We start from the raw sequence: 25,778 nt of genomic DNA, 5'->3' as shown, positions 1-25,778 counted from the left end.
GACTGAAGTAGGATCTAGGATAAAAGGGGAGGAGAAAAATCAAGAGAGTGAGTACCAACAGCTCTTTAGAGAAGTTCTATTGTACAGGAAGGAAGAGGAATGCGGTGATAGCTTGAGAGGGAAGTGGGATCATGGAAGAAACCTTCACAACTTCTACCTTATGAAATGTTTAAGTATGACAGAAAAGTTGAAAGAATGATACATACAACAAACAACCAGATACCTTCCACCTAGATTCAACAATTGTCAATACGTTCCCAAATGTGCATTATAAGAAAAATGTTAAAGGGCACATTTTAAAGAGCTGTTAAAGGGCACATTAAAGAATCAGCCAGTGAGAGCATGAATAAGTGGAACAATGAATCGATGTTTCCCTCTCTCTTTCCCTTCTTCTCTCTCTCTAGAGTCAGTGACAAAGAACGTATTTCATGAAGAAGGGTGAGATCAACTTCACCATGTGCGGTGCATGGTGCATGAGAGGAAACCACACATTGATGTTTCTCTCCTTCTCTTTCTCACTCCCCCCCGTCTCTAAAAAGAAAATAAATAAAATCGTAAAAAAATATTCTAAAATAATCTTTAAAAAGAGAGGGGGAGGGGGAGGGTTAAGATGGCGACAGAGTAGCACCTAGGGAACCCAGCTCTCGTGCATCTGGTGGAATATCCGGGCAGATGTACCGAAGAATAGCATAATCAACCAACAATTCCCCAACATTTATGAAAATAGGAGATCAGAGAGTGTAACGGAGGAACCAAACAGCGGCAGGTCGGCAAGGAATCCAGAAGGAGAGTGAAGACAAAAGCGGCTGCGCGCCCGCAAAAGGCCGCGGGCTGCACCCAGCCGGGCGCTCCCAGGGCAGGCAAACTCTGGGGGAGCGTATCCTACCACAGAAGTTTACACCATAGACCCAATGAACCAGAACAGATCAATTTAAGAAGTGGAGGACAACAAGAAGAGTATCACCAACAATGGGAAGACAAAGAAATAATCCCCAAATGAAAGAAAAGGAGGAAACCTCAGAAAGAATATTAGATGAAATAGAGGCAAGTCAACTATCAGATGTGGAATTCAAAGCACTGGTTATCAGGAAATGCAAAGAGCTGACAACGAGCTACCAGAAACTACAGGGGAGCTACAATGAACTCTCTGCAAACTATACCAACATGAAAAAGGAAACGGAAACCATCAATAAAGGCCAAGAGGAAATGAAGAATACAATTTCTGAACTGAAGACCACAGTAGAAGGTATTAAGAATAGAATCGATATGGCAGAAGATCGCATAAGTGAGATTGAAGACAGGTTAGAAAAAATCTCCCAGACAGAACAAATAAGGGAAAAGAGAATCAGAAAATTTGAAGAGAATTTAAGAGAAATGCAAGACAACAGGAAACGTAATAATATCCGAATAATAGGAATTCCAGAAGGAGAGGAAGAGGAACAAGGGATAGAAAACCTACTTGAAAGAGTAATAACGGGAAATTTTCCTAAGTTGAGGAGAGATAAAGTCGCACGGATCCAGGAATCACAGAGAGTCCCCAGCAGGTGGAACCCAAAGAGGCCTACTGCAAGACACATCATCATTAAAATGGCAAATCTCCAAGATAAAGAGAAAATCCTGAAGGCAGCAAGGGAGAAAAAGGAAGTGACATACAAGGGGGTCCCAATAAGGCTGGCTACTGACTTCTCAATGGAAACATTCCAAGCAAGAAGAGAATGGCAAGAAATATTCCAAGTAATGAGAAACAGAGGCCTACAACCAAGGCTACTGTACCCAGCAAGGCTCTCAATCAAGATAGAAGGCCAAATAAAGAGCTTCCAAGACAAAAGAAGTCTAAAAGAATACGCTTCCACCAAACCAGCTCTACAAGAATTACTAAAAGGGCTGCTTTAAGGAAAGGAAGGAAGAGAGAGAGACAGAGAGGAACACAGGTACATAAATGGCAATGAATAAGTACATTTCAATAATAACCTTAAATGTAAATGGATTAAATGCACCAATTAAAAGACACAGAATAGCTGAATGGATAAGAAAGCATGACCCACACATATACTGCCTACAAGAGACCCACCTCAGGTCAAAAGACCATCACAGACTAAAGGTGAAAGGATGGAAACAAATTTTCCAAGCAAATGGACAAGAAAAAAAAGCCGGGGTAGCAATTCTCATATCAGACAAAATAGACTTCAAAAACAGGGCCATAAAGAGAGACCCAGAAGGTCACTTCATATTGCTCAAGGGAAGAATCCAGCAAGAAGACATTAACATCGTAAATATATATGCACCCAACATAGGAGCACCCAAATATATAAAGAAAATCCTAGAGGACCTCAAAAATGATATTGACAGCAACACAATTATAGTAGGGGATTTTAACACCCCACTGTCAAAAATGGACAGATCTTCCAAACAAAATATCAACAAAGATATTGCAGCATTAAATGACACTCTAGATGAAATGGACCTCATTGATATATATAGAGCCCTTCACCCTAAAGAAGCTAAATACACATTCTTTTCAAATGCACACGGAACATTTTCCAAGATAGATCACATGATAGGACACAAAACGAGACTCAACAAATTTAGGAAAATAGAAATCATACCAAGCATTTTCTCTGATCACAAGGGACTGAAATTGGAAACTAACCCCACAGGAAAAAACCAAAAACACACAAAATCATGGAGACTGAATGGTATGCTATTAAACAACGAATGGGTCAAGATAGAAATCAGGGAAGAAATAAAAAAGTTTCTGGAAACAAATGAAAATGAACTCACCACAACCCAAAACTTATGGGACACGGCCAAGGCAGTCCTGAGAGGGAAGTTCATAGCAATACAGGCTTACCTAAAGAAAATAGAAACATTTCAAACAAACAACCTAACCCGACGCCTCCAAGAACTTGAGGAACAACAACAGAGACAGCCCAGAGCAAGTAGAAGGAAGGAAATAACCAAGATCAGAGCAGAATTAAATGACATAGAGACTAAAAGCACAATTCTAAGGATCAATGAATCCAGGAGTTGGTTTTTTGAAAAGATAAACAAAATAGATAAACCTTTAAGTAGGCTCATCAAGAAAAAAAGAGAGAGGACCCAAATAAACACAATCAGAAATGAAAGAGGAGAGATTACAACTGATACCACAGAAATAGAAGAGATTGTAAGGAATTACTATGCAGAGCTGTATGCCAAGAAATTTGAAAACCTAGATGAAATGGACAAATTTCTAGAAAAATATAATCTTCCAAAACTCAATGAAAAAGAAGCAGAAAACCTGAACAGGTCAATAACAGCAGCGGAAATTGAAGAAGTAATCAAAAAACTCCCATCGCACAAAAGCCCTGGACCAGATGGTTTCACAGGAGAATTCTACAAAGCTTTTAAGGAAGAACTAACCCCGATTCTTCACAGACTATTTCAAAAAATCCAAAAGGAGGGAAAACTCCCCAACTCTTTTTATGAAGCCAGCATCATCCTAATTCCAAAACCAGACAGAGACACAACAAAGAAAGAAAACTTCAGGCCAATATCGCTGATGAACATAGACGCTAAAATCCTCAATAAAATATTGGCAAATCGCATCCAACAATACGTCAAAAAGATCATACACCATGACCAAGTGGGATTCATCCCAGGGATGCAAGGATGGTTCAATATTCGTAAATCAGTAAATGTAATACACCACATAAACAAAAGCAAAGACAAAAACCACATGATCATATCAATAGATGCGGAAAAAGCTTTTGATAAGGTACAACACCCATTTATGATAAAGGTACTCAGCAAAGTGGGAATAGAGGGAGCATTCCTCAATATAATAAAGGCCATATATGAAAAACCTACAGCCAACATCATACTCAATGGACAAAAACTAAAAGCTTTTCCACTAAGATCGGGAACAAGACAAGGTTGTCCACTTTCACCACTTCTATTCAATATAGTATTGGAAGTTCTAGCCACAGCAATCAGACAAGAAAAGGAAATAAAAGGCATCCAAATTGGAAAGGAGGAAACAAAACTGTCATTGTTTGCAGATGACATGATAGTGTACATGGAAAATCCTATAGACTCTACCAAAAAACTGCTCGAACTAATAAATGAATTTGGCAAAACAGCGGGTTACAAAGTCAATATCCAGAAATCAAAGGCATTTTTGTATACTAACAATGAAACAGCAGAAGCAGAAATCAAGAAAAAAATCCCATTCGATATAGCAAAAAGAAAAATAAAATATCTGGGAATAAACCTAACCAAGGAGGTTAAAGACTTGTATGCAGAAAATTACACAACACTGAAGACAGAAATCAAGGAAGACACAAACAAATGGAAACATATACCGTGTTCATGGATTGGAAGAATTAACATCATCAAAATGTCCATACTACCCAAAGCAATTTACAGATTTAATGCAATACCTATTAAAGTGCCGATGGCATATTTCACAGACATAGAACAAACACTTCAAAAATTTATATGGAACTACAAAAGACCACGAATAGCAGCTGCAATTTTGAGAAAGAAAAGCAAAGTAGGAGGGATTACAATACCTGATATCAAACTGTACTACAAGGCCACTGTAATCAAAACAGCCTGGTACTGGCATAAAAACAGGCACATAGACCAATGGAATAGAACAGAGAGCCCAGAAATAAACCCAAACCTCTACAGTCAATTAATATTCGACAAAGGGGGCAGTAACATAAAATGGAGTAAAGATAGCCTCTTCAACAAATGGTGTTGGGAAAACTGGACAGCCACATGCAAAAAAATGAAACTCGAGCACCAACTTACACCATACACCAAAATAAATTCAAGGTGGATAAAAGACTTAAATATAAGCCGGGAAACCATTAAAGTCCTAGAGGAGAGCATTGGCAGGAAAATCTCAGACATTCCACGCAGCAATATTTTTACTGATACGTCCCCTAGAGCAAGGGATATAAAGGAAAGAATACACAAATGGGATCTCATCAAAATTAAAAGCTTCTGCATGGCTAAGGAAAACAGTATCAAGATACAAAGAGAAGCAACTGTTTGGGAAAACATATTTGCCAATGATACCTCAGACAAAGGTTTAATCTCCAAAATATACAAAGAACTCACTCGACTCCACTCAAAGAAGACAAGCAACCCGATTAAAAAATGGGCAGAGGACTTGAACAGACATTTCTCCAAGGAGGACATACAGAGGATCCAGAGACACATGAAAAGATGCTCAATATCTCTAGCTATCAGAGAGATGCAAATTAAAACCACAATGAGATACCACTTAACACCAGTCAGAATGGCTATCATAAACAAAGAAACAAACAACAAGTGCTGGAGAGGTTGTGGGGAAAAGGGGACCCTAGTCCACTGTTGGTGGGATTGCAGACTGGTACAACCACTATGGAAAGCAGTATGGAATTTTCTAAGAAAACTAAAAATGGACGTGCCTTTTGACCCAGCAATTCCACTGCTAGGAGTATATCCTAAGAACCCTGAAGCACCAATCCAAAAGAACCTATGCACCCCGATGTTCATAGCAGCACAATTTACAATAGCCAAGAGTTGGAAGCAACCTAAATGCCCATCGGTCGATGACTGGATCAAAAAACTATGGTACATTTACACAATGGAATTCTATGCTGCAGAAAGGAAGAAGGAGCTCCTACCCTTTGCAACATCATGGATGGAGCTGGAAAGCATTATGCTGAGCGAAATAAGCCAGGCAGTGAAAGACAAATACCATATGATATCACCTTTAACAGGAATGTAAACAACAAAACAAACAAGCAAGCAAAATGTAACCAAAGACAGTGAAATACAGAACGTGCTGACAGGGTCCAGAGGGGAGAGGGGAGAGAAGCACAGAGTAAAAGGGGATGGACTCACATGAATAAGTATGAAAGACACATGGACAATAACTAAGACGGGGGGCGGAGATGGGAGCGGGGTGGGGAGCACTAGGGGGGTGCAGGGCTGGGAATACAAGAAAGAAAACTGTACTTGAACAAAAGTTAAATAAATTAAAAAAAAAAAAAAGAGGGGGAGAATAAGTTACCAGTATATAGCAGAGTTGGGGTCAGATCATAGTACACATTGACCAGTGAAGATGTTTAAAATAGGAGCGAGTGAAAAAAGGCAACACCCAATATGACTCCATATTTAAAAACAACAACAACAACAAACTATTGCATACAGTATTAAAATAATTAATTCTGAAAGAATGAAAATACACACAAAAATATCAATAGTAATTCTCTCTCTCTCTCTTTTTTTAGGTTTTATTTATTTATCTTTAGAGGGGAAGGGAAGAGAGAAGGAGAGAAATATCAATGTATGGTTGCTTCTGGTGTGTTCCCTGCCAGGAACTGGCCTGCAACCCAGGCATGTGCCCTGACTGGGAATCGAACTGCGATCGTGTGGTTAGCAAGCCCGCACTCAATCCACTGAGCCACACCAGCCAGGGCTAATAGTAATTCTCTCTTGATGGTAGATTATTGGTGGTTACTAATATTTACATTTTCTGATTACATATTTCTTTATAACTTTTATTTTGAAATTTAAAAAACTGCAAAAAAAGGATAATGTAGAATTCAATAATATTTACACCATAATCAATCTTGTTAAACGTTTTACACGTTTTCCTCTCTTCTTTTTTCAAAGTTTATCACTGTAAAAAGGTTGTGAAAGTAAAACATAACTGCAGAATCCTTTTTATTAAAAGTCATAAATGACCAGGATGTTACAGGTAAAGCTACAGCACTTCTGCTTGATGGCTGCCCTCATCTGACCCCTTTCTGCCACTCCTGGGGACAGCCAGCCACCAGTGAGCTTGGGGTGTGCCTTCTAATCCTCATTTTAATACTTTCACATATAAACATATGTATGACTTTAAAAACGCCAAAGATAAAAAATGTTTTTAAAATTTTAAGTGGTTTCAGGCTGCAGCTTGCTATTCTCACGTGGTGCATTATAGAGCTGATGTTGATGCATATATGTTTCTACTGTATACTATTCCCCCGAACATATGTGCTAATATTTTATTTATCTAATCCTCTACTGATGGTCACTGTTTCTAATTTTTCAATATTAGTATGTTTCTCTGTAATACATCTCTTCCTATACACATCTTTTGGAACTAAAGTGTGTGTTTCTTGAGGGTAGACCACTCATTTTCCATTTAGCAGACAGTTCCAAAACACCCCCAGGGTGGCTGGTTGTATCAGGCCTGTCTCAGTCAGCAATTCCCCTAACCTTTATCAACACATGGTCTTGTCAGAATTTAGGAATTTGGTCAGTTCCAGTGGGTAAAAAATAGTACCTGTTTGTTTTACTTTGAATTTTTCTGATTATCAGCATCCTCCTTTCCATTACTGTTTTTACTCACCAAAAATCATATTCATTATTGATATTCTTTGATCAGTTAGAATTATTTTCAATCATTAATACCATATTCACCTTCTTTTAAGCTGCACGTCATCCTATTTTTAAGTGGACTTCTTTACGAGTAAAGGGAGGCATATCTTTTATTATTTTTAAAAAAAGTTAATTGTGCCCTGGCTGGTGTAGCTCAGTGGATTGAGCACGGGCCTATGAAGCAAAGGGTCACTGGTTCGATTCCCAGCCAGGGCACATGCCTGGTTTGCAGGCCAGGTCCCCAGTAGGGGACACATGAGAGGCAACCACACATTGATGTTTCTCTCCCACTCTTTCTCCTTCCCGTCCCCTCTCTCTAAAAATAAATAAATAAAATATTTTTTAAAAAAGTAAATTGTGAGGTTTTGTCCTCAAATTATTTTTAATCACCTTATATTCAGAATATAACAATTCTGTGAGTATAACATCAGACTATATATAACCTTCTCTTTGTGGCTTCTTGATTTAACACTTAGTAAATTTTCTAATAAAGCTACATTAAAAATTATATTGTATGTATTACACTGACATTGAAAGTCCTGCAAATAGATAACGTGATGAATGACTATCCCTGAATTTTCTTTGGTAACATAGTCTAGAAATACCTTGGCCCTTAGGCTGAATCAATGACTGTCAGGTGAGAAGCTGATAAACACACTGTATAAACCTTGATTCCCAGAGTAAGTCTCTAATTACCTACTACTAGAATAGCTCTGCTCCCTCAGGTAAACCCAGGAATAAGAAATGCTCTTTCACTAAGGAAGACAGAACTATACAGGAAAAATGCCACTCATCCGCTGTCTGCTCATATTCTATAATGCAATAAAGGCGACACATTTGAGAGTCCTAATTACTTAACTTTGCTAATGACTACAGGTTTTATCTTGAGAGACTGCAACCCAGCGTACTATACAATGAGCTAGTATGCTCTTGTTCTGTGTATGACCTGGGACTTTAGAATATATTGTGGAAAGTAGTTAGTTCACCCTCACAGTATCTGGTAAACACTTGGGGGCTGACTATTTTGAAATGAGGGCTTTGTAGAAGTATATTATTAATGGCTAAAGTCTATGGACTTCATGAAATGATGGTGAAGGATGGGGAAGAGGAGCCAAACATTTAAAGGTTAAGTTTACCTGCAAAGGATGTCACTCCCAGTATATTGCTGATATCAACATTTCAACATTTTTTTGGTTGTTATTGGAAAGTTCCTTTTAAAGCATCTGTTCTTGTTTCAGGAACAGAAAAATCTTTTATTGCTGAGGCGACCGACAGGCTTTTTTGGGGGAGGCATTTCTTCTTCTTGCATTGTATTTGTTTATTCCTAGTTGCCTCCCTACCCTCCATTTGTTTTGGTCTCTCTCACTGGCATCAGAGATGTTTCCTCTGATGGCAGGTGAGCCAGAGGTCACTGGTCTCACTCAGAATGAGGGGGGGACTATAAAGCTGCCTGAAAGCTTTAGTTTACAGACGGGCTGCTTGTTTCTGAACTTCCCTGTACAGTTATCTAGGTGGAATCTGTCTCCACCTTTAGATCTTTCCTCTTGGCTGGTAAGGTTCTTCGCAGAAGACTCTTCCAGCATCTTGTGTTTAAGACTCTTCCAGTATCTTGTGTGAAGGGGAAGGTTCGTCTGCTAGCATTCCAGGAAACAAATGAAGAGAGTCTGGGAACTCTCCACTGATCATTCAGTTCCCATTTCTAGTACAGTAGCCAAGTCCATGTCCCTCGTCCAGAAATATCTGTCCAGAAAGTAAGTTTCCAGTCTACTGCCAGGGTAGGGGTGGGGCAGTCACCCAGTGCACAGAGCAGGAGACAAAATTCTGAGACAGCTCTTTTCATTTATGCGCTCTCCTTCCTGCAGAGATACCTGGCACCGTCAATTCCTGAGACTTTTGAGGATTCTGTGGTATAAATCAGGTTAATTTTCATTTCCTCATTGCCAACTAATGATTTAACTTTTTTGGGTCTACTAAGTCCAAGATCACTTACTTCTCCATCTGCTCTCTAGCTTTTAAAATGTTGTCAATTTTACTTCCTTCCTCTCTGTTAACTCCAATCTTATAGATTCATGTTTAAAAACCAATTGCTTATTATAGTTTTAAGGAAGTTTTAAAAGATAACATAAATTTATCACCTTATCTGAAACCCACATAGTCATTTTATTTGTTTACTATTTTTAACTTTGTGATAAATTATATATAGCATACATTTTTCTATTTTAACTATTTTTAAGTGTACAATTCAGGTACTAGGTACACCTGAAATATTGTGCACCAAACCTCATTTCTTTACAATTTCTTTCAGCGATGTTCTGTTCTTTTTAGAATATAGTCTTTTACCTCCCTGGTAAAATTTATTCCTTTTAGATATTAAGGAAATGGAATTCTTTTCTTTTTTTAAACATAATTAATTTTTAAAAGTTAATTATTTTTTCTCTTTTATTTTATTCTTTTGGATACTGTGGAAGTAGAATTATTTTCTTTAAAAAATAATTTATTTTTTAAAATTAAATTTTTCAGGGTAACAAAGGTTACCGACATTATATAAATTTTGGGTGTACAACTTTATAATACGACATCTGGACACTCTATTGTGTGCTCACCTCCCGAAGTCTAGTCTCCTTCCATCGCCTTGTATTTGACCCCCTTAGTCCTCGTCCTCCCCCTACACCCCTTCCCCTCTGCTAACTACCACACATAGCCATGTTCTACACTCACAGCCAGGTATACTCATTATATAGTGAGTGTTACTTAAATTGTAAGCAAAGTATTTCAGAGTACTCAATATACTGCAAAGTATATACTTACAGGTCCCAAACTGAAAGCAATGGAAAAATATCGCCTCTTCGCCAACTACCCCCCAGACTACAGAACTATTCCAATTTGATAGTAATCTTCTCTGCCATTTCTTGTCTTAATCAATACTGGCATTTGACTGCTCCATCACTGTTTCTAAAAATAATTTTTATGACTATTTTTTGCTGCCTCTGTTTATAGTGAAAGCCTTTCCCCCTCTGCTATCCTTTCACTATTTCATTGATTATTTTTCCTTTCCTTGACAATTCTCAATTTTGGTATGCGAAGGGATTTGGCTTCTCTTTCTTCTAAACCTAACAATAATACTCAGTTGTGTGTAATCCTTCTTCATTTTTTAATTCCACAGATATGATCTGAGTACCTATCACAGCCCAGGCACTGTTCTAAACATTAGGAATAAAACAACGAACAAAACAAAGTCCCTGTTCTCATACAGCTTCTATTCTAGTGGCAATGACAGACAATAAACAAATACGTTGTATAGACTGGGAGTTAAAATACAAAAACAAAGATAGGGGTGCAGAGAGTACCAGAGTAAGGTAGGGTCATTAGTTAGTTATTTAAGGCGATCAGAGAAGGCTTCTTTGGAAAGGTGACATCTGAACAGAGACATGGGGAGAACAAGCTCTAGGGGTATTTGTGCCACGGGTATCCCAAAGAGGAAATAACAAGTACAAAGTCCCTGAGGAAGGAGTGTGCTTAGTTGGGGGCTGGGGAGGAGAGAATAATCTTTGTTTTTCTCTCAGTGTTTACTTTTTTTGCCATGGTTTACTCATCACGAGCTTTTAATATAATCCTTCAGATTGGAACAGATTCAGATTCTGACCTATGGTAAATTTTATAAATTTACTTTTTATCTTTCAAATTACAGAGCACAATGCAGTGGATATGAACAATTCAACTTGAAATCCTCAAGGGGATCAGAATACAGATTTTCATTTTATTTTGTTATATACAAATGACCATTTTGCAATAGAAAATATAGGCACTTAGAGAAAATAATTACTTTATATACTTCTATAACTGCTAATAATTTTTAGTGGTTGTTTGCTCACCTATTTTTGTTTTCTGAACCATATTATTGCTTAGCTATATCACAGTATATTAAACATAAATTTGCAGTCACATTTATTATTAATACTTTATGTTTAGAAGACTATAGTACAGACAATTTTATTTCATAGTATCATACTGCTAGCCATTAGTTAAAAGTGTCCATATGTTCCCAGACAATAATTTAAAAAGCAATACAAAAGATTATCAGCTAAAATCGTTAAAACACCCTCAATGGTCTTCGAAAGTAATTTATAAGATATTTAACAGAATGGAACTTACTCCATGCCCTGGGCAGTCTGTCGTGCGATATCTATAAGTTTGATCATCTCAAATTTGGTCTCAATGATGTGGAGATGGTGATATAAGCTGGAGCCCTCACACCACTGGGTGACAATAGCCAGCTGTGGCTTTGTTGAATAGCCCATGAAGAGTAGAATATTCACATGTCGAGTTTTCCTACAAAAAGAAGTAAGACAGTAAACAGTAAATGTTGATAAACTTCAGCAAATCTTAAAAAAGAGGCCAAAGTAGTTTACCAGTAAGATCTTGTCAGACAAAGGTATTTTTAAAAAGGCAAAAGAAGGATAAATTTAGAAGAGACTTTAGTAATTGTCTAGTTCAACATTCTACTCTTTCCAGAAATATCTTTTTTTAATATACCAGACAGATAGGAAACTAGAGGTTGCTTAAATACCTTCAATTATGGGAAGCTCATCACTGAGACTAACGTCTATTTTTCCCACTCTTCTTTTTTTTTCAATAGTGGTTTTAGTTTTAGGAAGTTTTTTTTAAGTTGAGAAAACAATCATATTTCCACAACTCCTCTACTGGCTTCCCTGGCCTGCTCTCTGGAATAAGAGTCTGTACCCTAGAACGTAACAGCCTCCTATGGATCCAGTATCCTCAGTTCTGTTCATTACTGGTACTTTCCCCTTTAAGTTACAGTTCTATGATCATCCCCATCTAAGTTGTCTTTGCCTGTACATATACCAGTTTGTTACTGTTCCTCAAGTTCCAGGACATGATATAATCTCTAAATGTGTTTTGGTCAGATTAGAATTTTGAAAGTATTATTTCCATAGTGGAAGTATCATTTCTCATAAGAATACTACATTTCCATTAATTCACTCTAGGCTTAATTCTTCTACCAGCTGTCCAACAGAACACTGCATACCACTTATAAGAATATGGTTAAAGACAAAATATATACACTCTGTTTTATCCATTTTGAGTAAGTCTTTACAACTAACAGTGGTGACCACTGGAAACAGAAGTTAAAGACAACTTCTCCGGAAAATAACAATTCCCACTTACTCACCTGAGTACTCCTACTTCATTTTTGAAGGCCTGTAACTGTTGAGGTGTGGGTGCTGTCACATTCAACATTTTCACTGCCACATCACCTAAAAAGGTAATTGTCGTTCTGAATGTCATTCTGGTATTTTAAATTTAAAAATATAAAAAAAATTATTGGGTATTTCACTAATTACCATGGCCTAAATCCACACATTATTAAACTGCTTTATGGTGCAACTTATGATATAATAAATTACACCATACCTTCCTTAACTGCGTTAATTTTCTAAGGATAAGAACTAAACTAAGAATGATATTCTTATACCGGTATTTCAAAATACCAATCCCCCCCAAAAAAACTTAGCAAATTTTGTTTTTCTCCTGGGTATTTTCCTGGTTATTTAACAATATTAAATGAGATGAATTTACTAACTAAATGTTAAAACCACAAATGACAGGCTCAATGGAGCTTGGCTGAAACAGAAAACTACAAAACTTCTTTATTAGAGTAGTTAACATTTTTTTCAAATTCATGGATCACTTATTGCTTTCTTTGGAAACTTATTAAAACTATAATCAACATTAAAAAAAACTTTATGTGAAACAGTTACAACTCACACACATTGCCAATGAGTGTAAATTGGTACAACCACTTGAAACATCATTGGCAGCATCTAATAAAACTGAACATATGCATATCCAGTGGCCCCTCAATTCTTTCCTAGGTGCGTATCCATCAAACCTGGACACACATGTATGCACTAAGAATATTCACAGCAGCAGCATTTGTAACAGGCCCAAATGGGAACTATTAAAATGTGCATCCCACAACAGTGAAAAAAGGAATCATTAGGGAATACTATATAAAGCATGAACAACCTACAACTACACACAATCTTATAAACAATGTTGAGTTAAAGGGGCAAGACACAAGAGTGTATGCTGTATTATTTCTGTTCAAATCAAGAGAGGGGTTACCCTTGGGAAAGGAGGACACGAGTAGGACTTTGACAACGCTGGTAATGTTCTGTTTACTGACTACAGATATGCTCACTTTGTAAGATTCTAGCTACTCGAACACTTAACTTTTTTGCTCATATATTATACTTCAATACAATTAACTTATTTTTCCTGATTATCAAAGTCATACACTGCTCATAGTAAAAAAACTAAACATTTTGAATGCATAAAGAAAAAATATTTCCCATAATCATGTCACTCATAAATGACCATTGTTAACATACTGATGTATATCTTACTAGTCTTTTATATGTATCAGCGTGACTACGAATTTGTATAAAAAGACAGCCTAAAAATATATGTACTCAAATACTGATGATCATTTTTAAAATTGTTAAATATATTTCTATGTGGCATCATAATGTGGGATATTATGCATGCTTCTTTGTAAAATTTAATATACCTCAGACACTTTTCCATAGCAATAAATAGAAATCTACCATACTACTTTAATTTCTGTATAATCGTATATGGAGGTTATTAATTTATTTAAATAATACTCGATGGGCACTTAATTTCCATTTTCATTAATATTAAACCTCTAATTGATATACTCGTACAGACATCTGTTTGTTCCTGTCCAATTACTTCCTCTTTATAAAGTTCTACAAGTGGAATTATTGGCCCCATGTACATACTGTCAAATTTCTCTCCAGAAAACTTGCAGCAATTAATTTTCCACCAGCAGTACTATAATTACAACTTCAAATATGATCAATTAAAAAAAATCTTTGTCCACTTGAGATGCAAATGACTTCTACTTTTTGATTTTGCAATTCTGATAACTAGTGAGGCTGATGAACATTTTAAAATATGTTTCCACTCTATTTCTTCCTGTGGTAATAAACTTTTAATATACTTGTGGTTTATAATACAAATAAAATTATAAGCAGAAAAATTATCAAAGAAAAAACATCTTGGGAATTAGCTCACTTGGAGAATCATCATCTTTAAAAGTTGTAACTAAATATTCAGTTGTATCAGTGAGGTTGTTTATTTATTATCTCATTGTGTGTTAGGTGCCTTTTTATATTATATTAAGTGTGAACTTCTAGACATTTTCAGGAATTTATACAAACTAAGTGGCATTGTATTTTTATATATTTTTCTAACCTCACTGAGATGACTAAGAAATGAAACGCTTATTGTTTTTATGTTTCAAACAATAAAGACATTTTGCCTAAAAAAGAATTGTAGGTAATATAATGATAGGAGACCTGGTTGCTGTGAATGAGTTTTTACTGAATACTTTTGTTTGAAACTTTTTGTTAGAAACCTTTAGTAATTCTTGAATATGATCAAAAAAGTTTGGTGATTTACAGAGTGAATATTCCCTTTGATTTTTAAAATAAAAGTTGTCAGATATATCGTATTATTGTAACCTGTGACAAGGTCACCATACTATATACATACCATGCCACTTTCCCTTGTAGACGGTTCCAAATGACCCAGATCCGATTCTCTGTCCCACTGTGATCTGCCCATCAGGAATCTCCCAGTCATCACTTGAATCCCGTCTCCCAAGTGTTTTCTTGATAAAAATAGTGCAAAAGTTAAGCAAAAGCAAACAAAAAGGAAAACCTTAGGTTTCACACTAAATACTTTCTCCTATGCCTGAAGGGTACCTAAGTTAGAAAGAGATAATATCTTTTAAAGAAAAAAGAACACTCTCTGGAAGAAAGAAGTATGGTTCCTACAATAAGGAACTTAAATTTAAGATCTAAGTCAATATGAGTACAAAAACAATTCATCAAAAATTACATATAGGGTATGAAAAGAAATATGTATCACTAAAATCAATAAAATGGAAGTCTTATAACTTGGGGGACAACTACAGGCAAGGTAAGTACTAAATATCTGTGACTAGTTTGGGCCCCAAAGGCCAAAATTTAAGTTAACATACTGTGATAACTGGTGATAATTTATTTACTTACTTTCTTCCACTCAGTGCTCAATTTCCTCTTACCTTACCTGATCCAGTCTCTTAAGAAAAGGTCAACATATACAACCACTTTGGCAAGGTAAAAACTCCACCTAGCCAACATATACTATTAATACACTATTGATAAAATTAAATGATTAGTTTTTTTAATATAGACTTCAGAAAGAAAGTTATTTTTTCAAATAGGGAATAGTGTCATTTAGTAGATACTTGAATTTCAGAGAAGCCCTTTAGAACATATGTGCCTAATAATGCTTCCTAAAATACTAGCTTACTCTTTTCCCTTATTTTAGAAACAGAACACTATAGTTGACCTTGAACAATGTGGGGTTTAGCAGCACAGGTGAAATTGGCATATAACTTTTGATTTCCCCCCAAACCTAACCATAATGATCCCCTAGTATCTGTTGGAGATTGGTTCCAACAGAACCAACCAATTGGTTCCACAGAGATTGGTTCTGTGTCACATATCAATCAATATATCTAAAAGGTGACATTAGACTTGGCTATGACTGCTATTAAGAAGAACACAAAAGAATCGAGATACAATATACTCTTACCATTCGATTCCTGTCTTCTGAGGATGAAGATGATTTTCTTTCCCTCTGAGGCCCTGGAGACTTCTGTAATGCTTTCACATTAGTGAGTGAGCCAGGTAACGAGGCAGGAGGGGTGGCAGATAGACCTGTAGTTGATCCTAAGTTAGTGAAAGGAAAAATATACCCATTAAAGGAGGACCAAGTATGTTACTTTATTGGGGGCAGAGGGTCAGGGGAGATTTAGACTTATTTAAAAATGTGGTGCACGTTCAGGCACAGACCTTTTAGAAAGGAGAAGCCAAAAAGGGGCCTCATTTGGTGATTAGCACTATAAATTTCTTTTAGTTTTCTGGCCAATTTAATGACCTTTAAAACATCTGATTACAGATACACACTTTGCTGACTGGTGCATATCCTAAGGGACAAAACTCTCTAATATAAAAGATATATACTAAATAATACTCCCCAGGTTCTGTTTCTTTGATATAAAAAATAAAAAAGCAAAATCAATTTAAAAGCCAATATGAAAAATAAGCTTTTAATTATTTTATGTTGCTTCAGCAGCCAATCAATATAAAAAAGATGGAAATCCCCAAATGGAAACATAAGGCCTAAAAATGGCCTTAATGTTGAAAATTTAGTGGCTTTTTCATATAAGCCACTAAAATAAAAAAAAAATTCTACGCCACATACTATACTACTTAAGAGTGTGAGGTACTGGTCAGTGTCATCAGTTCCAGAAGGCTTATTTTACTAAACAAAGGTTATTTGTTGCCTGCATTCAACATTACTGTAAACAAAATTAGCAGGTTTCTCAAGACTCTGAAAAATCCCTGCCTTCACAAGGGAGAGCAAAGTTAAGTGATATGGCCTCTCAGCCAAGTTACTATAAATGCAAATATTATAAATATTCTACCAGCCAACTGAGCCCAAGGGGTGCATTCTTTGCAAACAGACTCAGTTGTCAGGGTTGCATACCTTTCTGAAAGGTACTTTTCCAACTGCTGGCTCAGTGGCAATAATTCTAAGGTCATATACAGTAGCACCTGGTTTAGAGGGGTTCAGGGCAATGATTCCTAATGGAGCCTGAATACAGTTAGGTAGGATTGAGATGTCAAAAAATATCTGTACATACAGAACAAAAAGACTTGGAGAAGAATTTTTTTTTGGAAAAGATTACTATTCTGGAAGGGGGGCAGTCACTATCTTTCAAAGAACAGGGATACCAATGGCAACATTTAATGTTAAATCTGGTAGAGATTTTTATCATTACTATGCTATCATATGGAATTTTGATAATTGTATGCAAATTTCTAAAAGAAAATGTTATCTGGAATGTCTACTAATAAGAGCACACTCCATTTCTACCTTCCATTGATAATTTTCAACATCCCAAAGCCGTAACTACTTGCCCAGGCTTCAGAGTTCTGATCTACTTAGTACTGTACTGTTACTACTTACAGGGACTGTATGACTTCCAGACCATTCTATGGATTTTCTGAACAGCTGGGCTGAGAGCAAAAATCTGAACCGCCACCACCATCATGTTTAGAGTAAGGGGCAGACACTAACTAGGAGCAGCCAGTAAATTCTTTAAAACTATTTACAGCAAACTCCTGTCTGAATTCTGACTTAAATTTTAAAAAATCAGTTTAACCACTGAAGTATGTATGGCAAGATAAAATGACTGAAATTATACTGCTTATTTTTTCCTCATAATAAGGTATAGCTAAAAGTATCATTCCTCAAATTTTCTGAAGTATGCTGAAATGCCCAAAATATATTAAAAAATCTTTTGAAAGCTCCCTACCTTTGACATAATGTAAAAATATACATCTTACTTTTAAAAAAGAACACTGCTGATATTACAGGAAAAAAAGCCAAAGCTTAGTAAAATGTCAATAAAAATTTCCATTTCCATTTTTACTTTTTAAAAACCACAAAAATTAAAAACAAATATTAATAGTCATCAAAGTGACCACCTAAGTAGATTAAAATAAAAGCAATTCAAAGGACACCCCTCCCACATTATTTATTGCCACCCACTAAGTTTAAGACATTACAAAGACAAAAAAGTAATGTAACAAAAAACAAGATGGAAATCTCAGACTTTTCTTGCTTTTCAAATTTATGACAGACAACACACAGAAAGCTTGTGGTCGTGAGTATGTGTGAGCGGCACACTCAGAGCATTCCAGCCAGGCCAAGCAGAACTTAGGTACTGAAAACTCTCACGCTTACAGGCACACACTGTGAGGGTGAAGCACAAACAGTATCTGTAGTTTATATTTAGTTTGCTTTGGGTGAAAACAAGAAAGAAGAGCCCAACTACCTCTGAACACTGGGCCAGGCTCAAAATCAAACACTATTTCACTGGGGACAGAATGTAGGAGGGGACTGGGAGTCCGGGATTGGTATTTCCGAAGACAGCGCATCAACTGGTTCAAAGGGGCTGTTAGAAGAGAAAGAGAGGGGCAGGCAAACACAAGAAGACAGACACAGAAGAAATGAAAGAAGTCATGGGGAATAAATGAGTCGAAGCCTGCTTCACAAAATAATTCTGGATGTTTAAAAAAACTGCTTATTTTCGTAAGATCCCAATGATTTTTTAAAAAGTGACTCATAAAAAAGGACAAGAAACGCCACTTCATTTTAGGTACTAAGCAGGCCATTTTTATGACTAAGTTAACTTTGTGGTGCTAAAATGATGGCAACATTTAAATGCTGGATGTATTGGGCAAAATTTTCAAAAGCCACAGCTACTAAGACATATGAAAGTCAAACTGGCAGCAACATTAATTGGAGGGTTCATGGAATAACAAACAAAAAAACACTTTTATAACTATCTGCCACAGTAAACACTATGTATATAATGCAGGGTTATTACTTTGGTAGCTTCATAGGTACACAGAAACACAATATAAGACAGTTTATACATGGTTATTCAGTATAAAATATTTTTGAGACTGGGCTTAGATCATTTTGAAGAGAAAGCAGGTCACAGTGAAAGAGACCAACTCTAAGCAAGATAAGCAGGTATTGCAGGTCTTCCTTATTAGAAGACAGCTGAAAAGGTAAGCATGGAGAACAATCTGGAAGAAATCTTTAAGATACTTTCAAATACCATCTTTTAGAAAGTGTTACGTGGGAGTAAATTCTTATTTAAAAAGTATTTTTTTAAACAATGTTTTCTTATGCCCCCCTATTTTTACTGGGTGCTAGAGTGAATTTCAAATTCTTTAAGAAATCTCAATTTAATTTCTTATTTGCTTATTTTATTTACTGGACAAAAAAAGGCAACTGGGCTTTTCTCTTAGGGGTTCATTCCATACAATGTACATTTCAAACCCTTTTAGAAGACTGAAGGGAAGTAGTTGACAATATCAAACAAATGGAGAAGCTGTGACAGGCAGTCCAAGGGATTCTCCTAGAATGATTAAGGAAAATCAAGCTTTAATGGATTCTAAGCACAACCTTTACGTACTGGTAGAGGTTCCCTAGGGGAATTTTGCATCTTCATCTTTGGAGATGGTTTAAAATTAATCAAGTGGGTAAAATAACTAAGAATATCTCCTTGATAACCTTTTAAAACCATAGGTAGTACATTTAAGACTTCTTTTTATTTCTGCATTTTCTCTACTCATGTTATACATAAATATTTTATTAGATATAAATGATAAATACTGAAGAAAAAGATTTGGTTTTTCTCTACACATTTTTCTCTGTGTCTGTTTCATGAAAGAAGCAAATATAAAGGAGACAAGCAGCAAAGCAGTTGCATTTTTCCCTGAGTTTTTAAAAACTAAAATCACCACTTACCTCCATCACTACGAAACCCTTGGTCTCTAATCAAGTCCTACAAATAAATAGTAATGTATATTTTATTCAAAGCATATGGTAAGAAAGTAATAAAAACGCTGAATTTTCCACTAAGCATTAACCAAAAGATTAACTCAAAACAACTGCCTTATAATTACTTCACAAAACAGGAAGAATATGGAATTAGCTTGTGAACATGAGAAAGTCAAGATCTGTAGCACCTGCCAACCTAACCCTAGATTGAAGGGATTACTAGTCCTGATCAAATGCTGAAATCTATTTCAGGCCATTCAAAACCAATAGCTGTATCAATTCTTAAAAAAATTCTACCGGCACATATTAAGAGCCATAAAATGTTCACACCCTCTGATACTGTCATTCCACTTCTGGAAATTCTTCCCTAAGGAAATAATTCAGAAGAAAAAAATGATATGCACAAGGACGTTTAATGCAGCAATATCTATCATACTAAAAAATCAGAAATAATCACTTCCTTCTTCTAGGCTTACTGACATATTTTTAAGTATATTCTGATATATAAATTTAATGAGTATTATGCAGCAACTGAAATAATTATGAAGATGAAATCATGAAAACATGTTTAAAACTAAAAAAACAGAATACAAAATAAAAATACACATGAAGGGAAAAATAAAATGGCTCCAACAAGGGTTTTGTTAAAATTTGTCCATATTATTAAAATATGGTTTTTTACAAAGGACAATTTTGGGGGGCTGGGGGAAGAATCTTCTAGCAAGGCAATGTAATTTGGACCTTACTAGGCAGAACTTAGTGTGTTTACCCAGTATAACTTAAATGTGAGGCATCGAATGGCCCCAAATGTCTCTAAATAGGCTCATAGGCTCTTTGCAAATAGGCAGCTTGTTGTTTATAAGGTAAAACAAAGAGTGAATTCTTTATAAGTGTATTTCTATCATGTTCAATGTATTACAGAAAGCTTTCAGCATTGTCTATAAATCAACAAATATGCATATACCTGCAAACAAGGTGATATGTGTTGGGGATTGTATGGCTACCAATAACAAAATCCTGGTGGTCTAACTTTCTGTGTAAAGGTACTTCCATATTTCTGCACACACTGTTTCCATAACACATGCACCCTTTTCCAGCACTCCCAACTAGTGCACTTAATAAACTCCTACTTATTCATCTTTTACAATCTGGCTTAAATGTCGTTCCTTCTCTGCTAAATATTCCCAGATCCAGCCAGGTAGAGTTTATCACCTGCTCCAATAAACTGTCATTATATATCTTTGTGAGTATTCATACATCTGATTCATCCAGTAGATTATGACTTGTCTGAGGGTAAAGACTGTGCTAATTCATCCATAATTCCCAATTGCGACAGTGTCTATCCCAGAGTCAATATTAAATCTTGTTTACTGGAATAAGAAATGATAAATAATGGCTGAAATTGAATGAAATGATTGATACTGAACGAAAATGCCTAAAGGGTTTATATTTTATCTTATAATCAACGGGAAGTCAATGACAGCTTTGGAACAAGGGAAGAGATGATGATGACAGAGGTGTTACAAAAAAATTAAGCTGGTAGCAGCATAAAGAATGGAAACAGAGAAAGAAATCAATGGCAGGAAATCCATTTAGGAGATTAATGCAGTAAGCAGTTCAAATGAAGAAATATGGGCCCACGTGGTGGTGGTTGTTAACACATCTCAGATTTGTGTTGAAAGGACAGGTTAATACCTTATGACTCTCTGAATAGGGGAGAATGAAAATGCGATATAAGGATGACAGTCCAAATGTTCAAGCCTAAGACAATAGAACAGTGGTAACAATAACAGTTAAAAGTGAAAACAAAGCCCTGGCTGGTGTAGCTCAGTGGATTGAGCGTGGGCCTGTGAACCAGAGGATCAAAGTTTGATTCCCAGTCAGGGCACAGGCCTGTGTTGCAGGCCAGTTCCTGGCAGGGGACACAAGATACATTGTGTGTCCCTGGCAGAGGCAACCATACACTGATATTTCTCTCCCTCTCTCCTTCCCTTCCCCTCTAAAAATAAATAAATAAAAATTTTTTAAAAAAGTGAAAACAGTGATTTTCAACCAGTATGTCACAGGAATTTTTAAAGCATGCAATACCTGACTATTTAGTCAGGGGCACTGACCTCTTTTCTCTTAGACTGTCAAATAAAAAAAAAGACAACAGCCAACACAATCTATTTTTTGGTGTGCCACAGAACTTAGTAATTAGTTTGTGTGCCATTAGATGAAAAAGACTGAAAATCACTGGTCTAAAAAGACTGTTCTGAGCTCTCACCAGTGTTGAGCATTGTCCTGCAAAGCCGAGAGTCACCAGATTCAATTTCTGATAAGAGCACAGGCCTGGGTTGCAGGCCCAGGTTGCATGCCCCCAGTTGGGGGCACGACGGACACAACTGACCAGTGTTTCCCTCCCACTCTTTCTCCCTCCCATCCCCTCTCTATAAAAATGAATATATAAAATCTTTAAAAGACTGTTTCTTTTGAAAGTAAAGATGAAGGTTACAATTTGAACATCTGATAACACATCTAACCTAGAAGTAAGATTTGATTTCTTATTTCACTATCTGTTTATTATCATATTCCCCTTTCCCACATTTTTCTCCCTTTGTATTCAGGTCTAGCTGGATTGAGGAAGGCCTTATTAGTTGAGAAAAATTAATATTAAGAAAAGGTCATTTAAAATACAGAAAAAATCTCAAAGTGGAAAGAAAGCCTGATTTAGGAATTTATCATTAAATATGGAAGTTCAAATTTATAACAAAAATCTAAGTTTTAATTTAAAAAATATGTTAATTTCTAGAATACACACAGACAGAATCAAGTTCTTGTTGGTCATAATACCGAATTTATGATAGCACAAATTAAAATTCTAAGTTTCAAATACATCTTTTACATCACAATCATGTTAATAAGTTTTAGAGGACTTTATCCTCTAAGGCCTCTATCGATCCTTTGATATTTAAATCATTCCCATTTGAAGAGTCAATTACATTTTAATCCTTATGGATTTTCTGTTTTCTATTATTAATTGGACTAATTGTGCATTATTTCTCAATGGCTTTATATGATTTGAGTAGTTTTCCAAAGTAACTTTTTATAGTTTTCATAAAATCCTTAATTTTTTTTGCCAGATTTCCAATCCGTTTGTATTATGTTTTCAATGAAATGTTGGATACTGATGTAAAGGGGCTGAAATGCAGGCTGGTATTAAATGGGAAGGGCTATCTGAGTAGAAACTAATATTAAAGTACCCTGTTAATTAGTGAATATTTTCCTGTTAGGACAATTTTTGCTTCTCTACTCTACCTTGTAATTATGAGGACTCACATAAGGAATGACTGTATAATTAGAACAACCCATCTTTTAACACACACACAACCACCTCATTAACTCCAGGCCCCTGTTTACATGGGGAAACCGTTTCAATTTCCTTTTTAAATATAATTACTTTCCAGAGATTAAGGATAACCTATACTCTTTATTCTCATGCACAAGTTCTAGAAAACATAATACCTAATTCCAAGATCATTCCAAGGATCCCAGCTCAGCACAGCCCAGACAACAAGGGAACTTTAGCTATCAGGATGACTCAATGAAACGAACCAGTCCTTCTGGACTGATCCTGTGTGTTTCATCTTTTTTCTCATCTCTTTCTCTCTTTTGTCTACATCAGGGACTGGCAAAGCACAGTGAGCTGGTCACCTGTACTTATAAATAAGATTTCAGTGGAATACAGCCATGCCCATTTGTTTATAAGGCATTATTTACGTTTACTTTCATACTACAATGAAAGCTGTCATTAGAAATCATGACCTACAAGCTTACATTATTTGTTATCTGGCCCTTTAAGGAAGTTTGTTGACCCCTGGTCTGTATTATGGGAAATTTCTACTGCTTTATTTTTTTAAGACTTTTTTTTTTTTTGGTTAGAGGGAAAGGGATGGAGAAAGAGAGGGAAAGAAACATCAGTGTGTGGTTGCCTCTTGCACGCGCCCAACTGGGGACCTGGCCCACAACTCAGGCACATGCCCTGACCAAGAATTGAACTGATGACCTTTTAGTTTGCGGGATAATGCACAACCTACTGACCCACGCCAACTAGGACCACTTTTTAACTCTTTTACAGATATAATTTTTTGATGACCTATTATGTGGTTAGTTCTAAGACAGGTGCCAAAGAACGATTTTTGCTGTCTAGAAATTAAGATCTAAATGAAGAATTGACACTAATGTACATAATTAAGTTACAGTGTACAAGATAAACTAAAAAATTAAAAAGTCACCAGTGAGAAGATGGCGAAAATAACCAGTGAGAAGAGGTGAGATTACAATACATGATCACGAGGCCAGAGACACACTTTAAACAATGAATGAGTAAAACTGAATGACAAACTATATTTAAAAAAATATGCCAAAATTCAAAAGGTGTATAGAGATGAAATACAATGGTATATTTAAGACAGTAAAGGAGATATAGGTAGCTTTACATATAAAACACATGAAGTAATGATTAGTCACTAAGGGTTATTTAATTCAAACTAGTACTTTTAGAAATCTAGGTGAAGATTTCAAATTGATTTAAAGAAAAAACCTGCAACTGTATTATTATTTTTTCTTTACCATGAAACGGCCAAGTGGATTATCTGTTAAATAAATGAAGATAAGACTTTTACAGATGGTGTCATAAGGATAAAAAGAATCAGAATAAGCCTGCAATTTGGTGTCAGTTGCGCATTCAATGCTATGAGAGAAGATGACAAAGCTTTTCTGTAGTAGTTCATAAAAAGTCTACCACGCATAACTATGATTATTGAAAAATGGCACTTATTTCTGATTTATATTATAACTGTAGCAGAAAAATAAGCACACCTTAATTTTTTTTAGTTCTAACAATGCTGCATACTTACATCTATATTGACAGGTTCTATTGTGTTTATATGCACATTTGGAGCTGATGAAGACCGGTCTCGTTGTCCAAACTGATTTCGGTGATCTTCATCTGCTGGTCGGAAAGGCTGTGGAATTGGAATGGATTTTGAAGGAGACGGAGTGGTGAGGATTTGGGGCCTGGAAAAATCAAGTCATTGGAAGATAAGATTCAGAGCAACTTTATGGAGATAGCAACATAAAAAATGGGTGATATAAAGATTCCCTTGTTTTTGTTTTTTAAGATTTTATTTATTTATTTTTAGAGAGGGAAAGGGCGGGAGAAAGAGAGGAAAAGAAGCATTAATGTGTGATTGCCTCTTGGCACCCCCTACTGGGGACTTGGCCTGCAACCCAGGCATGTGCCCCGACTGGGAATCCAACCAAGCAGTTCTTTGGTTCAGAGGCTGCCGCTCGAAACACTGAGCCACACCAGCCAGGGCAAGATTCCCTTGTTTTCATATTCTCAAATAAAATTGTTAACCTAAAGCATTAAAAACCCAGCAGAAATTAGTTTTAAAAGCAATAGTTAGAAAAACTAACATATGCCTACAACTATTACTGACAAAGCTGCTTTGCTGAAGCAGACCCTCCAGGGACTATCAACGGTAAGAACACTGATTCTCATCCCGAAAACTCCAGGGAAATCTACAAATGGCTAGAAACTACCTGTAGTTTCTCTACCGGAGGTGGAGAAACTCTTGTCCTTTAAAGTTACACAGTTTTGGCCAAGATGGAGGCATAGGTAGATACACTTTGCCTCCTTGTACAACCAAAAGAAGGACAACAACAAATTAAAAAAAAACAACACAAAAATACAACAACCAGAACTGCCAGAAAATTAAACTGTAGTAAAGTGCAACACCCAAGGAGTTAAAAAAGAAACATTCATTCAGACTAGTAGGAGGGGTGGAGACAGCGGCTGGGGCAGA

At 36.1% G+C, this 25,778-nt stretch overlaps 1 protein-coding gene across 3 annotated transcripts in view; it reads right to left on the bottom strand.

Annotated features, from left to right (window-relative positions):
• Positions 1–25,778, bottom strand: part of BRAF (B-Raf proto-oncogene, serine/threonine kinase) — a 134,202-nt gene that overhangs the window by 35,966 nt on the left and 72,458 nt on the right. For 2 of the 3 annotated variants that reach the window (XM_037049060.1, XM_037049059.1), the window contains exons 8-13: positions 24,828–24,987; positions 19,897–19,933; positions 16,099–16,235; positions 15,010–15,127; positions 12,599–12,683; positions 11,560–11,736 (exon numbers count right to left, since the gene is read on the bottom strand). In XM_037049060.1, coding sequence (XP_036904955.1) covers positions 11,560–11,736; positions 12,599–12,683; positions 15,010–15,127; positions 16,099–16,235; positions 19,897–19,933; positions 24,828–24,987 — 714 coding nt within the window. Of the gene's footprint in view, positions 1–11,559; positions 11,737–12,598; positions 12,684–15,009; positions 15,128–16,098; positions 16,236–18,409; positions 18,530–19,896; positions 19,934–24,827; positions 24,988–25,778 lie in introns of all 3 variants that reach the window. The other variant, XM_037049061.1, reaches the window with a different exon arrangement.

The sequence above is a fragment of the Sturnira hondurensis genome, unplaced genomic scaffold, assembly GCF_014824575.4.
Source record: "Sturnira hondurensis isolate 20B ecotype Veracruz unplaced genomic scaffold, ASM1482457v3 Scaffold0006437, whole genome shotgun sequence".
Lineage (NCBI taxonomy): Eukaryota > Metazoa > Chordata > Mammalia > Chiroptera > Phyllostomidae > Sturnira > Sturnira hondurensis.
The sequence above is the reverse complement of the archived record's forward strand: the minus strand, read 5'-3'. Positions and strand labels throughout refer to the sequence as shown.